Source organism: Podarcis cretensis, assembly GCF_951804945.1.
Source record: "Podarcis cretensis genome assembly, chromosome: 1".
In the NCBI taxonomy this organism is placed as follows: Eukaryota; Metazoa; Chordata; class Lepidosauria; order Squamata; family Lacertidae; genus Podarcis; species Podarcis cretensis.
Window position 1 is genome coordinate 126,380,182 of NC_137170.1, and position 18,248 is coordinate 126,398,429.

General features: G+C 43.1%; 1 protein-coding gene across 1 annotated transcript in view; it reads left to right on the forward strand.

The window, feature by feature from the left end:
- The window catches only part of TMEFF2 (transmembrane protein with EGF like and two follistatin like domains 2), a 244,754-nt gene that overhangs the window by 177,652 nt on the left and 48,854 nt on the right, over window positions 1–18,248 (forward strand). Inside the window, exon 6 of the mRNA XM_079981791.1 lies at window positions 12,546–12,694. Coding sequence (XP_079837917.1) covers window positions 12,546–12,694 — 149 coding nt within the window. The remainder of the gene's footprint in view (window positions 1–12,545; window positions 12,695–18,248) is intronic.

Consider the following 18,248-nt stretch of genomic DNA (forward strand, 5'->3'; position numbering starts at 1 on the left):
CACTGTATGTTGGAAGCTGCCCAGAGTGGCTGGGGGGACCCAGTAAGATGTGTGGGGTATAAATAGTGAAATTTTCATTATGGAATGGGATGGGATGGGATGTTGGAAAAAAATGTTGGAGGGTATGTAGCTATTCATAACAAACAAAAATAAATAAACTACAATTCTTAGGATTTACATGAGATAACTGAAATTGGGGTGAATTTGGAAGGGATAGTAGGTGCAGGTCAAAAAATAAAAATAAAATGAGAACCCCTGCCATGAATGCAAAATATCTCCATCTGTTATCATTCTCATTCATCTAATTGACAGATCTCATGTTTCTTGAAGGCACACAGAAAATTGCAGGTTAGGTCAGAATGGCAGTTAATGAGACGGCATCCCATTGTTTTCAGATGGGCAGCCCAGCAGGTGGTTTTTATTCTGATTTTTATTGCTATTGTTTTTAATGTATCTTAAAATGTGAGCTGCCTTCAGCTGCAGAAGATGCTTTAAATACTGAAATTACAATAAATGAATGTGTAATCTCTGGTCGCTGAGGGAGAGAGCCACAAGGACAAGATCAAGAAGGGTTATTGCATGGGAGAGGTGCTCAAACCAGTGGTGTGAGGCAGGACTAAGCTCTGTTAAACACCAGAGGGATCTTACTACTTAGTACCTATGGTTGCAACAAAAGACTATGATCCTGTGTACACCCGTCTAGTACATAAGTTTGCACTGCACATGGCTTCAGTCTCTCACTGGCAAAATGGGAGTGTTTATAGTGGCCTATCTGTACAAGACTGTTGCTTATTATCATTACTGAGATAATTATTATAGCATTTAAAGATGATCATACTACAGTCGTACCTCGGAAGCTGAGCAGAATTCATTCTGGAAACATTCAGTTTCCAAAGCGCCGCTTCTGATTGGCTGCAGGAAGCTCATGCAGACAGCTGGAAGCCGTGGAAACCCCGTCGGACTTCCAGTTTTCAAAAGAACGTTCGAAAACCAGAACACTCACTTCCGTTTTTTGATCGGGAGCCAGAATATTCGACTCCCAAGGCATTTGGGAGCTGAGGTACGACTACTACCCTAATTTGGGGCAGGGGTGGGGGCTCATCAACCCTGTGAAGCTAGCCCATGTATGAAAATGAAAACTCTGATCTTAAACCTCTGCTGCCTTGTGCTTATATTTATGAAAAAGGCTTCGGAAGTAAACCCCTAGGAAAAATTGTACCTATTGTCTTGTGGGACATAGTCTAGATACAGTGGTACCTCGCAAGACGAATGCCTCGCAAGGTGAAAAACGTGCAAAACGAAAGAGTTTTCCGGTTTTTGAGTCGTTCCGCAAGACGAATTTCCCTATGGGCTTGCTTCGCAAGATAGAACGTCTTGCGAGTTCTTGCGAGTTTGTTTCCTTTTTCTTAAAGCCGCTAAGCTACTAAGCCATTAATAGCCGCTAAGCCGCTAAGCCGCTAATAGCTGTGCTTCGCAAGACAAAAAAACCCGCAAGACGAAGAGACTCGCGGAACGGATTAATTTCGTCTTGCGAGGCACCACTGTAGATAGATGATAGATAGATGATAGATAGATAGATAGATGATAGATAGATAGATGATAGATAGATAGATGATAGATAGATAGATAGATATAGTTATTTTCTGGGGAGACGCAGGGGTACGCATATACCTAAACATTGTAAACATTGTTCTCTAGGGAGAAGGGGGGAAAAAAGTTTCTTCTCTAGCATGGTGAAACATCAGTTCTGTTGCTATCCCCAATGGCTGCCTCATCTACATTGAGGAAAAATAGAGATGATAGATAGATGATAGATAGATGATAGATAGATAGATAGATAGATAGATAGATAGATAGATAGATGATAGAGATAGATAGATATAGATAGATAGATAGATAGATAGATATAGATAGATAGATAGATAGATAGATAGATAGATAGATAGATATAGATAGATGATGGATGAGAGATAGATGAGAGAGAGAGAGAAATGATAGATGGTAGATGATAGATAGAGATAGAGATATAGATAGATGATAGATAGATTGATTAGATAGATAGATAGATAGATAGATAGATAGATAGATAGATGATAGATAAGTAGATAGATAGATAGATAGATGGATGATAGATAGATAGATGATAGATAGATAGATTAGATAGATAGATGATAGATAGATAGATAGATAGATAGATGATAGATAGATAATAGATAGATAGATAGATAGATAGATAGATAGATAGATAGATAGATGATAGATAGATAGATAGATGATAGATAGATGATAGATGATAGATAGATGATAGATGATAAATGATAGATAGATGATAGATAGATAGATAGATAGATAGATAGATGATTGATAGATAGATGATAGATTAGATAGATAGATAGATAGATAGATATAGATAGATATAGATAGGAGAGAGAGATATAGATAGATGGTAGATGATAGATAGAGATATAGATAGATGATGATAGATAGATGATAGATGATAGATAGATAGATAAATAGATAGAGATAGATAGATATATAGATAGATAGATAGATGATAGATAGATAGATAGATAGATAGATAGATAGATAGAGATAGATAGATATAGATAGATAGATAGATAGATAGATGATAGATAGATAAGAGATAGATGAGACAGAGAGAGAAATAATAGATAGATGATAGATAGATAGATAGATAGATAGATAGATAGATAGATAGATGATAGATAGATAGATAGATAGATAGATAGATAGATAGATGATAGATAGATAGATAGAGATAGATAGATAGATGATTGATAGATAGATAGATAGATAGATAGATAGATAGATAGATAGATAGATAGATAGATAGATGGATGATAGATGAGAGATAGATGAGAGAGAGAGAGAAATGATAGATGGTAGATGATAGAGATAGAGATATAGATAGATGATAGATAGATAGATTAGATAGATAGATATAGATAGATAGATAGATAGATGATAGATAGATAGATAGATAGATAGATAGATAGATAGATAGATGATAGATAGATAGATAGATAGATAGATAGATAGATGATAGATAGATAGAGATAGAGATAGATAGATAGATAGATAGATAGATAGATAGATAGATAGAGATAGATGATAGATAGATAGATGATAGATAGATAGATAGATAGATAGATGATAGATAGATAGATAGATAGATAGATAGATAGATAGATAGATAGAGATAGATAGATAGACGATAGATAGATAGATAGATAGATAGATAGATAGATAGATAGATAGATAGATGATAGATAGATAGATAGAGATAGATGGTAGATGATAGATAGATAAAAAGAAAAGAAGAATATGAGGTACTCTTCTTATTTATGAGGCGTGGGGATATTCCACTTGGAGAAAGGAATACTCTGATCCTAAACTCCCACTGCCTTATGGGATATCTTCAGGAGAAGAAAAAGCCAAGGAGTAAACCCTACAAAAATCCAGAGTGAAGTTCCTAAGATAGTTGAATGGTGCCTTACATGCCTCCTTCCAGCAACTCCTGCAGCCAAGCTGGTGCCAAATGTATTGCTCTCCTTTCCTTTGGAGGCCAAGAAAGGACACAGGACCTCCATACACACTGCCCAAGCCCACGCCCCGGGGAGGTCACTTTGGTGCTGCTAATGTGTGGTTTGACTTTACCCCTGGGGCACAGTCCATTGTCTCTTGAGACAGATGGAGGCCCAAAGAATTATTATAACCCTGGTGCACCCAGCATGGTACCCTCCAGATTGTTGAACTGCGACTTTCATCAGGTGGAAGGGCAAGGCACAGTGTGTTGTTGCACATATATGGCACCTCGCCCTGCACTGCCTTCTTCTCCTTTCTGCTCTCCATAACTGGCAGTGATGCCAGGTTAAGTGGCACTGCCCCACCTAGACCAGTGTCAGGCTGCCAGAATAGCCTTGCCAACTGGGCAGCAAATCAGGAACAGGCACACGACTTGAAGGCAAATAACTTAATTGCTTCACAATAAATATATATCTATATATTTGCCCAACAACATCACTTACGAGGTATGTGTTTGTTCACACACAGCCTGAGCTGTTGACTCTTTCTAGCTTCTCAACAATGTATTGCTGCATCTACTTAGCAGCGCTGATGATTACGCCACTTTCCCCAGCTCTTTTTAAATTGAAGCCATTTTCAAAAGATAAATGGGACATTTATTTTGCCCTTAAGGTGCTGTGGCATGCAAGCCAATGCAGCTTCGAGGTCTCCAGAGAGAGGCGCAACCTAGATGAAGGTTATATTATAATTGAACCGAAGAAAGGGTTAGAGTTGGGTGCAAAGTGAGAAAGGAATAGCGAGGAATTTTAATAAGAGATAAGGAAAGATGTGACAAACAGGGATCAATTGTTGCTGGCTTGCCTTGATGGGCTTTGTTTACCCTGATTCTACAGTTGCTTGAAACGCCCGCTCCGCAGCCTGGGGAAATCAGCACCAAAATGCATGGGAAATATTCTCCAAAAATGCTTTTTGCAAGAAATAGAAGCCAGTGCTCTTCCTTGTCTACACGATAACAGGCTGGGTCTGAGCTGTGTGATGGTATCTGGTTTTGCTCAGCCCGTTTTAAGAAGTCTGCAAACAAATGTGAACGCTTGAAGATGCCTGGTTTGGAATCTCTCTATGCAGACTTGCAGAGGCTGTCCAGGGTCTCATAAAGGTGTCCCCCGCCCCATCCTTTTACCTGAGCTCGTGCTAAGGGGTGATGGCGAAGATTTGAATCTGTTTTCAAAATGTGTGCCCTACCATTGAAGTGGAAGAGCAGTGACTGAAACTCAAGGAGGCTGAATACCATAAGAGGCACAAGCAACCAAGTCACTTTCCTCTTATTGCAGACCATACTTCATGGGTTGTTGCTGTTGTGTGTTTTGCTTTGGCTTTGGAAGGGGGATGTGAGAGAAGGCTTGTCGCCTTAATACAAACAAACTAAAGTTCTTCATTTCTGCATCGCTGGGCATTCACCCAATACTGCCAGTCCCTCCTTCCTTGTTTGTCAACCACCACCACCACCCAATTTTGGTCAGCTCGAAACCGCCTGAGTTCACTGTTGAAAGGAAAAATTATGATGTCAGATTGTGGAAGGAAGGAAGAGGGATGGAATATCAGCAGTTGTACATGGACCAACTGGGACAGAAAGAAAGTATTGTGTATAGTGGTACCTCAGGTTACAGACACCTCAGGTTACAGACACTTCGGGTTACAGACTCCGCTAACCCAGAAGTAGTACCTTGGGTTAAGAACTTTACCTCAGGATGAGAACAGAAATCACATGGCGGCAACAGCAGGAGGCCCCATTAGCTAAAGTGGTACTCAGGTTAAGAACAGTTTGAGGTTAAGAACGGACCTCCAGAATGAATTAAGTTCTTAACCCGAGGTACCACTGTACAGAATCCGGCCCTGTTCACACCATATGGTTGAAGCAGTATGATACTCCTTTAAACAGCCACAGTGTCTCCACTATGGGCTTAATCAGGGGGGAAGGGGCAGCTGCCCCCATCAAATAAATAAATAAAAACACTTAACTAACTGACCAATTTCATCACAGATAGTTCAGTTCTGCCCCCCCCCCCCCAACAAAAGTCCTTTCTCCCCACCAACATAAATCCTGGCTATGCCCATGGTCTCCATCCCCCCCCAAAAAAGAATTCTGTGAAATATAGTTTATTAAGGGTGCTAAGAGTTGTTAGGGGACCCGTATTCCCTCCTACATAAATACAATTTCCAGAGTGGTTAATGATCAGTCCCTCTTCCCAAGGAATCCAAGGAATTGTAGATCTCGGAGCGGGATAGGGGTCTCCGGACAACTCTCAGGACATTTAACAAACTAACAAGCAGCTAGAAATGTTTGTAGAAGGAAGGAAGGAAGGAAGGAAGGAAGGAAGGAAGGAAGGAAGGAAGGAAGGAAGGAAAGCCCTCAGAGCATCTCATACAAATTAAGATGGAACCACGCTCCCAAAAGGTTTGTAGACACACAACCTAATCCACACACCTGTATTCTTATCTGAGCAGGATCCGTCAGATAGAGTTCTGACGTCAGATAGAGTTCACTGCCATTGCAAGTTGAACAAAAATTCTCCCCCATCCCTAGATGTCCACACACACACACACACACACACACACACAAATATATACCTGCAGAGGCTGTGCAGCGCCGCACAGCAACCATCAAGCTGGTATGAAAGAAAATGACAACAGATGTAGGGAAAATAAGATGATTAAACCCAGCAGCAGTGCTGTTAAGTGTGAGCCCCTACGTACCCAGGGCAATGGGTAGCTAAGCGGGGGGCGGGGGGCGGGGTTGGTGTGCTTGTTTGTTATGCAAGTGCTCACCTGTTCCTTCCAGCATATATTCCTAGAATAAGTTTCCATTTATATTTCGGCCATCAAGGCAGGCTTCCTGCTAGTAGGTTTGCAAATCCGGCTATTGATATTTATGGAAGTGCATTTGTAATCCCAAGCACACGCTTGCCTTGGAAGTCTGAGGCACTGAATTCAAAGGGGCTACCAGGTAAATGTAGGTCCCTTAAGACCAAGGAGCATTTTTATTTTATTTTTGTTTTGTTGCCTGCAAAGAGCAGAGGACCGCTGGCAGCGGCCTGGTTCTTATTCCTACCCTTGGCTCTTCATCACAGCCTCACTCTGTTGTGTCACACTTGGTATGCAAGGCAGGGTAGCAAGCAGTAAGTACCTTCTCCACGTTAGTGCATTATAGCTTGACATACGTCCAGTAACCAGCATTTTCATCTATCGTGATCCTTAATAATAATAATAATAATAAATATACCAATTATTCAGGGTTTCTTTACGTTACGAGGTTTTTGGGGTCCTCCAAATCATTTTCATTAAGCGCTGTGTAATAATAAAACTGCTCTGTGCTGTGCCCAGATAATTCCTTGCATGGTCTGTGTGATTTCTAATTGTTTGAATAACAGCATGCGATTGAAATGCCATGCATAAGTACAGCTCCCCTCTCGGGGAATAAGGCATTTCTCCTCTCGCTCTTCGCGAAGGCAAACATTTGAACAGGGGAAACAGGTAAAAACATCCCAGCAAAAATCAGACACACTTAATGCAGGGAGCAGGGACGTAGGGCAAAGTTAACAAAATATACAATTTAGAAAGCTAGATTAGATCTCTTGAAAAGGGAGCCTTTGAAGGGGTTGGTTTTTTCCCCTGTACCCTGTATTGACCAATATAACACCGGTCCTGAGAGACCTGCATTGGCTCCCAGTACATTTCTAAGCACAATTCAAAGTGTGCAGTTTCTCCATCCCCATCGTTCAGCGAGGACACTGAGGCCCAGCGTCGAGGGCCTTCTGGCAGTTCCCTCCCTGCGAGAAGTGAGGTTACAGGGAACCAGGCAGAGGGCCTTCTCGGTAGTGGTGCCCACTCTGTGGAATGCCCTCCCATCAGATTTCAAGGCAATAAGCAACTATTGTGTTTTTAATAGTGGATTGGGAGCTGCCCAGAGTGGCTGGGGAAACTCAGCCAGATGGGTGGGGTATAAATAATAATATGTTGTTGTTGTTAAAGTCCCATGGCACTCAATGGGATGCACTTCTGAGTGGACCATCTTTTACCAAAGAGACCAATGAATTGCCAACTTATGGCTTTTCTGTACCAGCATGTGTGGCAGGGGTAGACAATGTGGTACCTTTGAGATGTTGTTTCCATCATCCCCAGCCGGCATGTCCAGTGTTGAGAGTTGGAATCCAACACCACCTGGACTCAAACAATATCTGGAGGTGCACCATTTTGGGTACCCTGATGAATACTTTTTCACCTTAGTGGTGTTTATAATCTCTCTTACTCATTCACATACACAGAGAGGAAGAGAGACCAAATTTGGAGTTACATTCGTTATTGATATTAGTTAGGTACCATCAGAACAAACCCAGTAGGTGCAGAACAGTTTCCATTTATCATAATACCTATAAATCTGGAGGACCAGAGTTGATCGCAACGCCTGCTGTAGGTGCTGTTGCTTGAATTTGGGACCTGTTTTGATGCCACTTCTAAGCTTTTAGATATCTTAGCTTTATTGTAAGCTGCTTTAAGCTTTGGAGAGGTGATGCAAAAGTGCTTTGGGTGCTCTGGTGATGATTCCACATGATTAGAAAGACGTAGGAGTGTACAAGTTATCCCTGGGAGATAAGGAAAATCAATGGGTGGACAAGTCCCTATAATACTCCACTTGCTGTGTCACTCACTAATTTGTTTTCGCCTCACCAGAGCTATAGGATAACAGCCTTGCTTGTCATATACATAGAAACCATCCAGTCATTTCTGATTAAGCCTCGATTATTGTATTGTGGAAAGGAAGGACCAAGCATTAGTTCAAGAGGACCGTTCAATTCAAAATTATAAAGAAGAGCTCCATTTTATCATCTTAGGCAGGGCTGGTGATTATTCTGTGCTCCTACGCAATTATCTGTGAAATATAAATAGGGCAATCTCCCATTCTTTATTGCCAAACATCCACCTTTATATAAAATCATTTCATTTTTCTTTTTTAAGCACCCTTCATCAACAATGCCTTGCAGGGGCAATCTTCTGCAGCCATTCATGCTTTATAATGTGTCCGTCTCTCATTCTTCCTATTTTTTACACAGGCAAAAAACACTCTCAATAAATAATAAGGTATGATTTATGAAGTGGCAAGGAGGAGAACCAACAGATTGTGAAGTTAGCCCGTATGCTTTCATTCCTGAAGAGGAAGGTTCAAGCCACAGAAGGAGGCCATTGCCTTAAAATGCATTTTTACTCTCTTTGTTGCCATTGTTCAGTTTCTAGCTCTGAAGAGAAGTTCTTACGGCCCTTAAAGGCCATACATTTGATTCAGGCTACCAGAGCCAGCCCAAAACATTTTGCTGCCGAATGGCACTCCTTCTGTTCCACAAGCTTATACCCTCTAACACTTTTCTGATGAAAATAGGGACATCCTGTTCAAGAATACGAATACAAATATTAATAAGAATAAGAATTCTATTATTTATACCCTGCCCATCTGACTGGGCTGCCCCAGCCACTCTGGGCAGCTTCCAACATACCGTATTTTTCGCTCCATAAGGCACACCTACTTGGGGGGGGGGGGAATTCAATAAAAAAAATATGCGGCTCTTGGGGGCTTTTGCGGGAGAGCCTCGCTCTGTCCCTTCCCCCACCTCCTGCAAAAGCCAGGGATAGCCGCGCGAAACCTCCCCAGGGCAGCGGGATGAAGGCTCCCTGCTGCCCTGCGGAGGCTTCGCAGGCTACCCCAGAACTTCTCAGGAGCTTGGCAGGGCTGGCAGGGGAAGCCCAGCTTTGCCCTACTGCCAGCCCCAAAGAGCAGGTCGGGGAGCCCCGAGTTTGTGGGGCTGGCAGTGGGGGAAAGCCAGGGGGAAAGCTTGTGGGGCTGGCGGTTGGGGAAGCCCGGCTCCCCCCCCCCCCCCCCAGCCCTAGGGACCACACATTCACTCCATAAGACACACAGACATTTTTCCTTAGATTTTAAGAGGGAAAGGGTGCATCTTATGGAGCGAAAAATACAGTATATAAAAACTTAATAAAACATTAAACCTTAAAAAAAAAAATACCTATACAGGATTGCCTTCAGACGGCTCAGGGGTCGGACAACTCCATACCCTCCTACATGTCTCTAATGAAAATACAAGCATCCTATCATACCCTCCAACATTTCTCCAATGAAAATAGGGAAATGGGGGACATTCTGGGATCAAATCAGAAACCAGAAACAGCTTCTCTAAATCAGGGATATCCCTGGAAAATAGGGACACTTGGAGGGTCTATAGCTATTTGCCATACAGTCCCCAGAGGAGGATACATGCAAAATCCATCCAGCAGACTAAAACAACATAAAACGTCAATTACAACAGGGCTGCCTTCAAATGTCTTCTAAAGGTTCCATCTCCTTGTATCTTCCTGGCTATGTCCAGGAAATTCCAGATGTATGGCAACCCCAACATAATATGACTTGCTGCATGCAGCAAACATGTAGATGTATAAAGTTGACCTGAAATGGGTTGTAATAAGTAAAGTGCCATTGATTTCAGCAGAGCTGAAGCTGATGCAGGAGTTTAAGAAAGGCCCATGCACATGGCAGATGCTACAAAGCTGCTTGGAAATCTTGTTCATGGCATAAGGCAGGCATCCCCAAACTCAGATGCTTTGGGACTACAATTCCCATCATCCCTGACCACTGGCCCTGTTAGCTAGGGATGATTGGAGTTGTAGTCCCAAAACATCTGGAGGGCCGAGTTTGGGGGTACCTGGCATAAGGCATTGAAGTTTCACTTGAAAGCCCATGGAAATGTGGCTTGTAAGGTTCAGGCTTTTCTCCCTGAAATCTAGTCCTTTATCTGTACATTTAGAAGCCCCCTTCTTCCATTATTTCATTCTTGAATGTGCAAATTGATATTATTGCTATTGCCTCTTTCTGTTCTTTAATTTGTTACCATTTATACCTTGTAATGAACCCCATAAATTATATGGCGGGCGCGCAACATGGCAAAGTTAATAATGCTGCTGATTTAGCATTTCTCGGTTTTTAATTTTTGCAGCCTTGCAGAGATTTCGAGTAACAAAGCCATACGCTTGTGCGCACAGAGAGCAAGAGCTGTGCTGAGTCTCAGGGAGGTTTTCTCAATGAACAACATCACAACAACAAGTGGACAAAAAGACAAGAGAATTGTTGTCTCCTGAGTTCTGCCGCACTGGTCTGCTCGCACTCAGTGGTTGCTGATGCATTATGGGAACGTTGGTGTGTAGGCATGATTTCTATAAAGGGTGGAGTGAGGAGATCTGCACATTCAACAGAGCATATGCAAAGCTCTGGGCCCTGTAGGAATCGGTGCAATTGTCAGTCATGCTCAACCATGCAAAGGAAGAGGACATCTGGTTGGTGCCTCCCATTGTGACAAAACTTATGAAATCAAAATGCATAACTTTTACAAAAGCTGGCACTGTGGCCAAATTAAGCATGCAAATAGGTCCTGTGTTGTATAAATTATTAGGTCATTAATTTTCATTGAAGAACATGTGCATATTGCAAACCCCACAATGATCCTTTAAATTGCAAGATTGCAATGCTTCATCATTTCTCTGCTCATTATTCTCTTTGCTTCCTTCTTGGGGCAGAATGAGATACGAGGGGGCTGTCGTCCACGTGTCTGCCCTAATTCATATATAAAGCAGAGGATAGGAGAGTCTTCCACAGCAAAAGGGGTAAATGGGAGGGAAAGGGCACTGGACCTCAATGCAACTGCTTTTCTGGGGCAGTGGTAGCCACAAGCATTGGACTCCAACTCCCAACTTCCCAGACCTGTGTAAGATGGTGGATCCCCCCCCCAACAAAAAGCGTTTTCAAGGCACAGCACCCAAAATCTCTTGTTTTGGGTTGTCACGTAAGATTGATGCCTTGAAAAAGTACTTTGAGGTGAGAATACAGCTCAAAATCACAAAAGATTTGTTGTTGTTTGGTCATTTAGTCTTTTCCAACTCTTCGTGACCCCATGGACCAGAGCACGCCAAGCCCTCCTGGCTTCTACTGCCTCCCAGTTCGGTCAAACTCATGTTGGTAGCTTCAAGAACAGTGCCCAACCATCCTGTCCTCTGTCGTCCCCTTCTCCTTGTGCCCTCAATCTTTCCCAACATCAGGGTCTTTTCCAGGGAGTCTTCTCTTCTCATGAGGTAGCCAAAGTATTGGAGCCTCAGCTTCACGATCTGTCCTTCCAGTGAGCACTCAGGGCTGATTTCCTTAAGAAAGGATAGGTTTGAACTTCTTGCAGTCCATGGGACTCTCAAGAGTCTCCTCCAGCACCATAATTCAATAGCACCAATTCTTCAGCAATCAGCCTTCTTTATGGTCCAGCTCTCACTTCCATACATTACTACTGGGGAAACCATAGCTTTAACAATACGGACCTTTGTTGGCAAGGTGATGTCTCTGCAGAGACATCACAAAAGATGACAGTTGGCCATCTTCTTTTGACAAGAAGAAAGGGAGGTGTCCCATTCTTTCTGGGACAGTTGACAGGTATGGGTACTACCACCAAAGAGGTCCTCTCTCTGGGCAGCACTGATTGGAAAGTTCTTACACATCTGAGCCTCTGGTTGCTGTTGTGCTGAAGTCCTTTTGAAGACCTCCCATAGGTATCTGGGTTGCCTACTTTGAGAATAGGATGCAGGCCTACCTGGGCCTTTGGTATGAGCCAGCAGGATCCTTCTTCTGTTCTCTTAGATCACAGTTTCCCAAACTATTTTTGGACTCCAACTTCCATCATCCCTTGCTAGCTGGAACAGTGGTCCGGAATAGTGGGAATTCTAGCTGAAGGCCCAAGTCTGGGAAACTGTATTTGATGCTACTTAACTCCTGTCAAGTTACCATTGCAAACCTTGTTTTACTGCATTTCTGCTTTACAGAAACGGGAATGGAGCTATTACCCATTCTTAATAGCTGGTTTTTTTATTTGAGTTTTACGCTCGCCTTTTTTTCATCCTTCCAGGTGCGTGTGCAACATTGACTGTTCTCAGACCAACTTCAATCCTCTCTGTGCTTCCGATGGGAAATCTTATGATAATGCGTGCCAGATCAAAGAAGCGTCATGCCAGAAACAGGAGAAAATTGAAGTCATGTCTTTGGGTCGATGTCAAGGTAATGCTCCAAGCAAAATTCATTTCCAGGAGTGGTCCCTGTTCTTTTTTTTTATTATTTTCTTTCGTATGAGTGAAAGAGAAAGAAAAGGCGGGGGGAATGGAAGCAAGAAACTGCTTTATTATTAGATTCTTCTTACACGTCCCATCGAAGAGATGGGGGTGTATCTTTGTTGACCAGAACCACAATCCATTGTAAAGTTCTGCCTGATTGAATTCTGCTCTTCTGTACTAACAGCTCTCACTGCTTTAGATTTCGACATCTTATCTCATCTGGTGGTTGTGATAACATTTACCATATTTTTCCATGTATAAGACGACCCCTATTTTTTGGGACCCCCAATTAAGGAAATAGGGGGAGATTGCCCAGAATTCTTAAGTTTGGGGGGGGGATTGCCCACAATTGCTTACCCACTTGACTGCCGCTGCCAATCGCACGCCTCGCTGAAGCCACCCATCATCTGCCCACTCACCGACAGCAGCCGCCAATCACCCTCCCAATTGCCACAGCAGCAGCCAATCACCAGCAGGCCTTGCCACAGCCACCAATCACCCGCCCAATCTCCGCTGACAGTCTCCTGCTCGCGGCTGCCACCAATCGCCCATCCCCCCTCTGCACTATCCATGTATAAGACAACCCCCCAATTTTTAACATATATAAAAATCTTCTTATACATGGAAAAATATGGTATTAGGGCAGCAGGGGCCCAGGCAAGCACCAGCCCACACAATCAATCACACAGGCCATTTAAATAGTGATGCCCGTCAACACTGGGGGGGGGGTCTTCACCCCTGAAAAAAATTATTGAGGGGGACAAAGGGATGACAGTGCTCTCCTGGCTTCCAAACAGTCCGACACTGTCCCTTACAAGGTGAGAGATGCTTGGGGTGGGGTAGCATGACAGAGCCAACCTGATGCTCTTGCCATTACATGCCTGTAGAGACCCAAGATTCCTGTGCCTTTCCCACCAGTAAGCACTAGCAACAAGCTGTGTTTGTAAGCTGGGAAAGCAGTAGTGCCCTCAACTATGCCATCACACTGGCTGCTTACTGGATTAGGCTGGTTGCTTTCTGAATGGCACCCATTTGTGGTTTTTTAAATAACATCTTTATTGAAAATTCAAAAAAACGCATAATTATATGTGCACCAAACATGGTGAGACGTAAATAAAAGAGAACTAGAATGAGAAACAGAACCCATGTACAAGGGGAAATAAAGGGGGGAAGGGGAAAACCCCAAACTGTGTATTTTACAAAGTTGTTACTGCACTTCACCAGATCTTAACCTATTACAGCATTTGTAAGAATGGATTCCAGATATCATTGAATTTGTCCATGGCAAGTCTGCGTTTATATGCAAGTTGTTCATATGTTGCGAGTTTGTACAAGTCTTCAATCCAATCATAGAAAGGAGCCGCATTTTTATTTTTCCACTTCATCCGTATCAGTCTTTTTGCTCTGGTAAGGGCATAGAGAATCTGCTCGTATAGACCTCTTGTAAGGTCCCATGTGCTGGGCATATAGTTCAAGAGGATAATTTGCTCTGTAACTGCAAAGTTGTTCCGTACAGTTTTGTTGATACTTTCTGCCAAAAATCTTTCAATATAGGACAATGGGGAAAAAAACATATGTTTTAGAGAAGCATTATCCCTATTACATCTGCAGCGGTTAGATACGTTAGCTAGTCCTTTTTTTAAACAACCAGAATGGGGTCCGGTATATTCTAAATACTATTTATTACTGTATGAGCCTCAATTTATGGTCCATAAATTGTTAAAGCAGTTAAAACAGTTTCCCACTGTGCTGTCAGAATTGAGATCTCTACTTCTTTATGCACCCATTGGTACTGGCAAGATGGAAGAGAAGGAGGCCCACGGACAGGTAGAGCCCACTCCCTCTAGTTTTGTCCCCATCTTCCTTCCTGAAGAGTTAAAGGTAAAGGTAAAGGGACCCCTGACCATTAGGTCCAGTCACAGACAACTCTGGGGTTGCGGCGCTCATCTCGCTTTATTGGCCGAGGGAGCCCACATACAGCTTCTGGGTCATGTGGCCAGCATGACTAAGCCACTTCTGGTGAACCAGAGCAGCACACGGAAATGCCGTTTACCTTCCCACCGGAGCGCTACCTATTTATCTACTTGCACTTTGATGTGCTTTCGAACTGCTAGGTTGGCTGGAGCAGGGACCAAGCAAAGGGAGCTCACCCCGTTGCAGGGATTCGAACCGCCGACCTTCTGATCAGCAAGCCCTAGGCTCTGTGGTTTAACCCACAGTGCCACCCACATCCCCCTGAAGAGTTACGCAAGGATGGAGGAGGAGTAGGAGAAAACTGACATCCAAGGTCAGCCCCAGGACTGGTTGTAAACAGTCAGGTCAAAGTCTCTTTGACACCCTCCCATCAGATGTCAAGGAAATAAGCAGCTACCCTACATTTAAAAGCCATCTGAAGGCAGCCCTGTTTAGGGAAGTTTTTACTATTTAATGCTGTATTGTTTTTAAAACTCGACTGGGAGCTGCCCTGAATGGCTGGGGAAACTCAGCCAGATGGGCAGGTTATAAATAATAAATAATAATAATAATAATAATAATTATAATTATTATTATTATTATTATTATTATTAACGATCCTGGTCATTTCAACCAAAAGCAGTTGTAAATAAGAAGGCAGGCTTGTGGGGGCAGGCTGAGGTTGGAGGGGCAGTACCGTCAGTCACGCCCCCACCACAGAGCACAGAGATATTGTACTTTTCCATGTAAAAGACTATGCTTTTTTCTTTAAAAATCATGCTAAAAAGTGTCTTATACATGGATCGTGCATAGGGTAGGTGTTTGATTGGCTGCTGCCGCGGCTGTCAGTGGCTAATGTGCATGTTATTGGTTGCTGTGTCAATGGGTGGTGTTGATTGGCTGACGCTCCGGCATTTGTGCGGGTGATTGGCAGCTTCTGCCAGCGATGGGACTTATACACGGGGGCGTCTTATAGACGGAAAAGTACGGTAGGTTACTCTGAGCACAGGATTTGGATTTTCTCAGTTTGTAGCTTGCAAGGAGCATAAAATGAACACCTCTCCGCTCCTGGAAGCAAAAGAGCAGCTCCCTCATTTTTCAACCTGAGGCATTCCAGGTTTCAGTTGAGCTTACTTGGGGGAAAGCCCTGCTGAACTCATTGGCCCTTACTAGGTATGCAGTCATCTTCTGTATGTGCTGCCTATACTGGAATCCACAGCCCCGCTGGGTTTCTGTTTCGTTTCATTCATAATCCCAGAGGCAGATGGTCCATTCTTGGAAGTGTGACAACTTGCCAGATGCCCTCTTAATTTAAGAAAACGTCCACTTGGGGTTTGGGCAAGGGCTTCGTTTTTGATATTATTATTATTTTTTTTAAAAAAGTGCTTTTTTATCCCAGTGATTTCTTCCACTGTATCAAAACTGCAGTGATTTTGTTCTGCCATTTTTAAAAAGTTAATTTCTTTTCAGGCACTAGGACAGGCGGCAGGAAGAGTCACAAAACAGGCCTTTTAACTATTTTCTAAAACTATCCCCCCCCCCTTTAACATCTCCCCTGAAGCTGAAGGTCATTACAGACACATAGACCCAGTCATATCTTCTACACCTACATATTAAAATGCTTAATTTTTTTTTGTTATCTCTTTATGTACTTCTTTTAATCCATTCTTCTTTAATGGATGTGATTGTTGAAAATGCCAGTGATTCTTCTTTTTTTAAAAGTAAAAAAGCCAGACCTATAACAGTATAAAATATATAATTTCACAATTATGTCATTGTATTGCTTTTGAAAAAGTATGTATTTGTTAAGGAGATATTTGACTTTACCCATTATTCTGCCTTTTGTTAAACAATCAGACAGATATCTGTGACCATGGAGACTACTCTTCAAGTGAATGGAAAAGCCCCTTCCTTTACAGTGAATAGGAGTATTTTCTTTGAGCAACCCTCAATACATATGTTTTTGAGCCAACTCAAGCATTCAGCAAGGCATGTGGTACAGACCTCATGCCTGTGGCATTATGCGCTGAATGAGCATCTGTGGTAAAAAAAAAACCATGTACATGACAGCTTCACACATTCGGGGCGTGTTTAACCTCGAGCCACTTCAGCTAATTTATCTGAGGTGGTGCACTCTTGTCAGGACTATACCAGTAGCTTTGCTGAAGCATTTGAACTGGATTTTCAAGGAAGTGTGGGGATGTTAAGGATAGTAGGAAAGGATATATTGGATAAGTATTATCCTTCCTTCACTCACGCTAGTGAAGTCATGTAGCAGAGCAAATTCCCCTCAATATAACTGGAAGCTAGTTTGCATATTCGTTTGAATCTCTTAAGGTAAAGGTAAAGGGACCCCTGACCATTAGGTCCAATCGTGACCGATTCTGGGGTTGTGGCGCTCATCTCGCTTATTGGCTAAGGGAGCCAGGGTACAGGTCATGTGGCCAGCATGACTAAGCCGCTTCTGGCGAACCAGAGCAGCACACGGAAACACCGTTTACCTTCCCGCCAGAGTGGTACCTATTTATCTACTTGAACTTTGACATGCTTTCGAACTGCTAGGTTGGCAGGAGCAAGGACCAAGCAACAGGAGCTCACTCCGTCGCGGGGATTTGAACTGCTGACCTTCTGATCAGCAAATCCTGGGCTCTGTGGTTTAACCCACAGCGCCACCTGCGTCCCTTGAATCTCGTAGTTAAGATTATTTCCTGGCGTCCCCTTTAATCCCTCTTAAAAGAATAAAGACACAATAGTCTTTCTGAGTAAAGTAGCAAAAAGTTTACTCACATTTCAGTTCACGATACGATCCCTGAAAGGCAGGCTTTACTTGGTAGTTACACAAAGAAACAGTGAGTTCATCTCCTAGGGAGACTGAACTCATGTGTTGCTGGCTGAGAGCCAGCGGACAGCAAAATTACATTAAAACAACAAAATGGCTGCAGGAGAGCAGCATGGCAACAAGAGAACAGCAAGACAATAGAAAGACAAAACAGAATGAGAAAATGTCTGCATGACTCGGTTCTTTTAAGGAGTCAGCCACACCCATCTCCCAGGTCACATGCAGGGGGAAGAAGTCCACACCAATGGAACAGGAAGTTATACTGACTGGACATCCCCCTGCCTGTGCCCACTCTAGGGAAACAAGGAATGTGTAAAGGTGGTGTCTCCCCTTCACATTAACACCCCAGCACAGTTGGCTAAATATTTACAGTTTTTATTACATATGTACAAGAAACAGCTACAGTTCAGGATTATGCATCCGAACCCGTTGAGTCAGATTTGGGGAGTGGCTTCCTTCGATTGCCCCACCAACAAAGGAGACGGGGAAATCACACGAGACGTCTTTGACCCTTACGTTTCATTTCCCTCCTTGTCTGTGCTGATTTGAAAGCTCCCTTCCAGAGTCTGAGCTCCGTTCCCGGGCCTCTGGGCAATGGAAGGGCTCTGCAACATCCCTGAGCCCTTCCTCCTCATGCCTAATCTCCGCCCGCTCTTCCGCTTCCTCTGTCCCTGGGCGGTGGAAGGGCTCCACAGCATCCCCGATCCCC